General features: G+C 58.5%; 1 protein-coding gene across 3 annotated transcripts; it reads left to right on the top strand.

The window, feature by feature from the left end:
- Positions 1-826: 826 nt before the first annotated feature.
- Positions 827-5,969, top strand: TARBP2 (TARBP2 subunit of RISC loading complex). Of its 3 annotated transcripts, none has more exons than XM_007179468.3 (9): positions 828-1,011; positions 1,558-1,727; positions 2,555-2,657; positions 3,250-3,345; positions 3,905-3,977; positions 4,197-4,314; positions 4,626-4,753; positions 5,184-5,385; positions 5,542-5,969. In XM_007179468.3, exons 1-9 carry the CDS (start codon positions 959-961, stop codon positions 5,697-5,699), a joined length of 1,101 nt encoding a protein of 366 aa, XP_007179530.1. In that variant the 5' UTR covers positions 828-958; the 3' UTR covers positions 5,700-5,969. The 3 variants fall into 3 exon arrangements, with proteins under 3 accessions (XP_007179533.1, XP_007179530.1, XP_007179532.1); XM_007179470.3 differs by having other exon boundaries at positions 886-1,011; positions 1,563-1,727; XM_007179471.3 differs by lacking the exon at positions 2,555-2,657 and having other exon boundaries at positions 827-1,011; positions 3,267-3,345.
- Positions 5,970-6,232: the final 263 nt, after the last annotated feature.

Below are 6,232 nucleotides of genomic sequence, written 5' to 3'. Positions count from 1 at the left end.
TCTAAAAAGGCTTTGGAAAAGCGGAAACCGACAGGCTGCAGGGCAGAATTAAGGGGAAGGGAGGTGAAGGACAACCTAGGAACAAGAAGCAGGTTCTGTGAGACGAAGGCCCGAGAGCCAGGGGCTTAGGCCAAAGGCTGAGCGGGAACTGAGACTGAGATGGGCTAGGATTTACAACTGCCCCGGTGCCCTGAGGGGCAGAGGATAGTGCCCTCCCGCGTCCAAGCAGGGCTCACCCTCCCAGACTGCAGAGTCAGGAACCGACAGCAGCCTTGCACCTGGGCCAATCACAACCTTTTCTCAGAAAGAGGCGGGGTCAAGGGGGTTGACTCTTCCCTTGTCCCCGCCCCTCTAGGTGAAGTAACCAGTCGCAATCCTCCTAGAGCAAGAGAGCGCAGTCGGGAATAACCAATTACGACGCGAAACTTTTCGTGCACGTTTGACCCTGCCCCTCCAGCTGTGACAAAGATGACGCGCAAGCTCCTGGGTTCTGTAGTTTTCAAGGGACCCGAAGGCCCCCCCACCCCCACCACAAAATCTCGAGTTCGCCCTTACCGCCCCGCCCCTAGACGCTTCCATTCTGCTAGTACGCATGCCCAGAGCCCCAGCCCTGAGGCTAGGAGACGCGGAAGGAAGGAGGCGGGGCGATATTAAAAACAAAACACAAAAACCAAAATACCACCCTCAGCTCGGGAAGCGACAGTGGATGAGTCCGCTTCTCCCAGAAGGCGGTGCTGCCTGCCTGGGCGAACCACGCGGAGGGTTGTGGGGCGGATAGCTCCCCTCCTGATGGAGACTCTTAGAGTCGGGTGGGCGGGGGACTCCATATCCCAGCATGCTCCGCGGCAGGCCCGACCGGCCGCGACTCGGGGCTTGGCCCCGGCCCTAGCTCGTCGGCGGTGTATTGGGGCGCGTGGAGGCTGTAGTCACGGTGGCGCCCGCGGGGACGGAGGAGGGAATGAGTGAAGAGGAGCAGGGCTCCGGCACTACCACGGGCTGCGGGCTGCCCAGGTGAGCCGCCTAGTACCAATCTCTGCAGGGCGCATAACTTGGCACGGTGCGGAGGGAGTAGCGTCGCGGCCCCAGCATGCACCTGGCCTGAGGGTTGTTCCCGGCAAGCACTGGGGTAGTGGGCCGTGGTTCCCGGCATGCACCCCGGCAGTGGCCACTGCCTCCAGCTTTAGCTAGTTCGGGGTTGGCCCGGTTCCCAGACTGCACTGGGGCGCTGGGCTTTATGCCCCCGACATTCAGTGCATTTGGTGGGTACTGGGGTCCTGGCCTGCACTGTGTCAGGGGACATGCACTTCCAAACTGCACTGGGGTACAGGATCCCTCGCCTTTACTAAGACAGGGAACAGTGCTTTCCCCGCTTGTCCTGGGGCAGTGGACCCTGCTTTCCCAGCCTGCACCTCTACTCCACACTGAACCCAGCCGGTGGCTGCCTAAGGTCTCCTGGACCCTATGTCCCCCATAGTGTGCTGGGTCTGATATGGCAGTGCTTGGCCAGGTGGGTGCAGAGAGGGGAGGTGTGATGAGGGTCTGTGCCCCTCCCCCCAGTATAGAGCAAATGCTGGCAGCCAACCCGGGCAAGACCCCGATCAGCCTTCTGCAGGAGTATGGGACCAGAATAGGGAAGACGCCCGTGTACGACCTTCTCAAAGCCGAGGGCCAAGCCCACCAGCCTAATTTCACCTTCCGGGTCACCGTTGGCGACACCAGCTGCACTGGTGAGGAAGGCTTGGGCAGCCTGGCTGGGGTGTGCATTCACAGGGCCCCATTGGCTTTATTGCTTGGAGTCTATTCACAGTCCTTTTCTCCAAGACCAGTGAGGGAAGGAGAGATTTCAGGGGAAAAATCACTGACTGGATTAGGAGAACAGGTCTGTGAGGAGGTGGGTAGGACTCGGGAGAGTTAGAGGAGCAAACCGCGTTGCCACAGTGATCCGGCAGATCGTTGTCATCCTGGAGGAAGAAGTAAGAGGAGATAAATCGAAATCTCAGTGCAGCATTTGGGGGAGTGAGTGCCCGCTGTGCTGGAGTCTGTTCCAGGTGCTTAATCAGCCTAATCAAATTCACACTTACCTTAAACCGTGGTCGAATCCAGTGATGTAGGTGGTAGTATCCTCATGTTGAATATGAGGAAACCGAGGCTCAGAGAGATTCAATGACTGGGACAAGGTCACATGCCTAGTAGGTGGCAGAGCCAGGTTTTGACTCTAGAGCCTGCACTCCTTCTGTTTTTCCAGACAGCTCTATTTATTGAGAGAAAAGAAAGTGCTTCCCAGAGGAAAGTAAGGCAGAAAAAGAACCTCCAGACAAAGTGTCTGACTTCAGGAGGAGTTCTGCCTGGCATGGCTTGATTTGGGGAACTCGTGGAAAGATAAGGGCCCTTCATTCCAGCAGTTAGTGTTAACACTTCCAGTCTTGGGCAGGGGGAGGTTGGTGAGAGGGGGCTTGGTTGACTCCTTCTGGCTGTGAGGAGAGAGGCTGTGGGATGCTGGTTTCTCTTCTGTCCTTCCAGTGACCTCCAGTATTGCCCACACCCCCTCTCTCAGGTCAGGGCCCCAGCAAGAAGGCAGCCAAGCACAAGGCAGCCGAGGTGGCCCTCAAACACCTCAAAGGGGGGAGCATGCTGGAGCCGGCCCTGGAGGACAGCAGGTGAGGGAGGAACAGCCGAGGCATCCTAGAGGCTCTGTCAGGAACCCAGGCCCCTGCACCAGCCCCTCTGCCCCGTAGGCTTGGCCTCGTGACACTGAACCACGCTGACTTGGCCTCTTCCTGAGAGCTTCCTCTGGAACCCAAGCAGGATGCTTCCAGGGCTCCTGCTGCTGTGAAGGATTCTGGGGGACAATGGCTAGCCCCAGTGAGGGGTTATGGCTGTGGTTTGGGGCCCAGGTTGGGGCCTGGGGAGGGGGAGGGGTGGAGGCTGTGGTTGGAGGGAGCTGCTCCCCAACATACTTCCCCTCTCCAGCAAGATGTCATTCCCTCTTCCACACTCAGGTTGGTGTTTGTTGCTCCCATGGTTCTTGGGTAGGAAGAGACTCTCCTCCCACTTTTCTTAGTCTTTTTGATCAAGTGTTTGGCAGCAAAAGATCTCAGGAGGAACTGGTGGTTGAGCTTCCCTGAGTTTTTGTCTCTAGTGGGAAGAGATTTTCTTAGGGGATGGGCAGGTCAGGAGGACCTGGGTCCTACACCCTTTATTCCCCACCCCACGTGGGTGTGAATCAAAGGCCCCCTTCCCCTCGGGAAGTCCTTTTTCTCCCCTAGACTCTTCACTGCCTGAGGACGTGCCGGTTTTTACAGCTGCAGCGGCTGCTACTCCTGTTCCATCTGCTGTCCCAACCAGGTATCTTGTGTTTCCTGACTGCCTGAGGGGGGCGGGAAGGGGTCCTGGCTCCTGGCGCCCTAGCCCTTGGACCCAGGCTGGTCAGGTATGAGGAAGTCTGAGTGTAAACAGAGGATGGAATAGTTGGGGACCAGAGTTTGAAGAATTTGCACCAGCTGGTAAGCTCTTGGGATGGGAGGTAATTTACAATTTTTCAGTAGCCACATGGTTGATGTTAAAGGTCTTGCAGGCCCCATTTTCTTCTGAGTTGGCCACGTGATGGCCCTGTGTTTGAGTCCCATCAGGTGCTTCTGGGGACTGGATATATACCCCTCTCCACTGTCCTGGCGAGGTGATGGTCAAGTGTTCCAGAAAATAGAAATGGGCCTGGGACCTGGAGGAGACCTTGCTAGGGTGGGAGGGGCAAGAGAACGGGCTTGACGTTTGGAGAGACAGCTGCCTGCCTGGCGGGGAGTAGGGAGATGGCAGTGGGGGAAACCAGAGCAGGGCTTAGGACTCATGGGCAGCTGCCGAAGGAACCAGCCCCCTCAGCTTTGGCCCTGGGCCCTTTTTCCTTCAGGAGCACCCCCATGGAGGTGCAGCCCCCTGTCTCCCCTCAGCAGTCTGAGTGCAACCCCGTTGGTGCTTTGCAGGTGTGTCCCCATCCTCATTTCCCATGCATGCCTGTCTTCCCTTGTACCAGGGGCCATGGGGGAAGCTGATGTGGGGCGGTTACCTTGTTCTGAGGGCTTCTCCCACCCCTCCTTTATTCCTTCTTTAGCCCCGAGTCTGAGGCTTTCAGGGTGGGAGGGGGAGAGGATGTGAGGACTCCTTTCTCACTGTCTTGTGCACCCTTGTTTCTCCCTTCCAAGGAGCTGGTGGTGCAGAAAGGCTGGCGGTTGCCTGAGTACACAGTGACCCAGGAGTCTGGGCCAGCCCACCGCAAAGAGTTTACCATGACCTGCCGGGTGGAGCGTTTCATTGAGATTGGTAACTGGGCGGAGGGGAGTTCCTGTAGCTACTGTCCATCCCCCAGCACCCCAGCCACAGCCACAGGCAGCTCCCAGCCTCTCTCTGCTTTCCTGGCGGAGACCCCGAGCTTGGCTCCTTCCTCCTAGCTTTTTCCTTGCACCCTATCCTGCCCTCCTCTTTTGGCCGGCTAGGTTCTCGGATGCATGGCAGGTCCTGAGCTCCCCTTTTCATTTGACATCCCCTGAGGGGACCCTCAGCCCAAGTTAGAGCTGGGTGGAAGCACTGGGTCTATTGGGAACCATAATTCAGCAACCCTCTCCCCCATGCAGGCAGTGGCACTTCCAAAAAGCTGGCAAAGCGTAATGCAGCGGCCAAAATGCTGCTTCGAGTGCACACGGTGCCTCTGGATGCCCGGGAGGGGAATGAGGCAGAGCCTGATGACGATCACTTTTCCATTGTGAGTGGCTTGTGGGCCAGGCCCTGTGCCCCATCCTCCATGCCAGGGCAGGGCACTGGGGACTCAGGTCTGTGACTTGGAAGTGAGCCTCTCTGGGTCCCAGGGCTGCTTCTGCCCTTTTTCCTACCAGACCCAGGGTTTCTTGGGCCCCCTCTCAGCCTCAGCTGTAGGCCTGCACAGTGAGCGCGTTGGGGGAGGGGGCTGGCCCAGGGCAGGGGCCCTGTAGGCTTCTGTTACTGGAATGAGGAAGGCTGCCTGGCCATCCGGTCCACGGTCTGATCGTTAGAGGTGGCCACACAGGGATTGACTGGGGGAGGCAATGGGAGGAAGCGTTCTTTGGGCTTTTCTCTCCTTGGACGTAGGATGTCTGTTAAATGCCTGGGTCTCAGAGTCCCTGGCTGCATCCTTCTTCCTGTCCCCATCTTGTCAGGGTGTGGGCTCCCGTCTAGATGGACTTCGGAACCGGGGCCCAGGCTGCACCTGGGATTCTCTGCGAAATTCGGTGGGAGAGAAGATCCTGTCCCTCCGCAGCTGCCCCGCGGGCTCCTTGGGCGCTCTGGGCCCCGCTTGCTGCAGTGTCCTCAGTGAGCTCTCTGAGGAGCAGGCCTTCCATGTCAGCTACCTGGATATTGGTATGGCTGCTGGGGGGCCGGGGGATGGTGGGACTGGACCAGAGCAAGTATGCATGGGAGTAAGGGCTCGGGAGGGCATGGCGATGACGTGGACACCCCCTTCCTGGTGCTGCCTTCCTGCCTAGCACTGCCTCTCTCTTCTCTCTTGGTCTGCAGAGGAGTTGAGCCTCAGTGGGCTCTGCCAGTGCCTGGTGGAGCTGTCCACACAGCCGGCCACTGTGTGTCATGGCTCTGCATCTACCAGGGAGGCAGCCCGAGGCGAGGCTGCGCGCCGTGCCCTGCAGTACCTCAAGATCATGGCGGGCAGCAAATAAAGCCCCGGCTGGACTCGTGGACATTCGTCCTTTGCTCCCTGCTCTTCCTGCCCCCGGCCCACGCATCTGCCCAGCTCTGGTACCCCCTGGAGGTGCCACCTCTACCTCTGACACAGACTGCCTGCCTGCAGGCTGAGGAGGGCACAGGGCCAGGAACCAGGGGCCTCAGCTGGCCCAGGTTCTGTCCTCACGTAACTGGTGATGACGAAGGGGAATGAAATCGGGGGCTCTCCAATAAGAGCCTCAAATAAACGTGCTGCTTTTTGGATTCTTAAACCCTGCTCTGTTTCCCTGAGTAGTCGGTGGCAGAGGTTAGCACCAGGTCATTTCCCCTGCTGTGCCTCCCTACTTTGCTCCCCACAGGTCCCCATGTTTGCCTTTCTGGTGGCGGGAGGTTGGGTGCACCGACCTCTGGGAACTCCATCGCCTGTTCCTGGAGAGCTTGGTTTGGCAGAGATGGAGAGGGCTGTGGTTCTTGGGACTTCCTCCCAGCCCTTTCAAGTACTCAGACAGACAGACACGCACACTGATTC

The sequence above is a fragment of the Balaenoptera acutorostrata genome, chromosome 11 (genome assembly GCF_949987535.1).
Source record: "Balaenoptera acutorostrata chromosome 11, mBalAcu1.1, whole genome shotgun sequence".
NCBI lineage: Eukaryota > Metazoa > Chordata > Mammalia > Artiodactyla > Balaenopteridae > Balaenoptera > Balaenoptera acutorostrata.
The sequence above is the reverse complement of the archived record's forward strand: the minus strand, read 5'-3'. Positions and strand labels throughout refer to the sequence as shown.

Excerpts from the sequence above, each read along its gene's own strand:
- TARBP2 (XM_007179468.3), top strand. The coding sequence starts at position 959 with ATGAGTGAAGAGGAGCAGGGCTCCGGCACTACCACGGGCTGCGGGCTG. Across the intron at positions 3,346-3,904 it reads CCATCTGCTGTCCCAACCAG|GAGCACCCCCATGGAGGTGC; the intron begins GTATCTTGTGTT and ends TTTTTCCTTCAG. Across the intron at positions 3,978-4,196 it reads ACCCCGTTGGTGCTTTGCAG|GAGCTGGTGGTGCAGAAAGG; the intron begins GTGTGTCCCCAT and ends CTCCCTTCCAAG.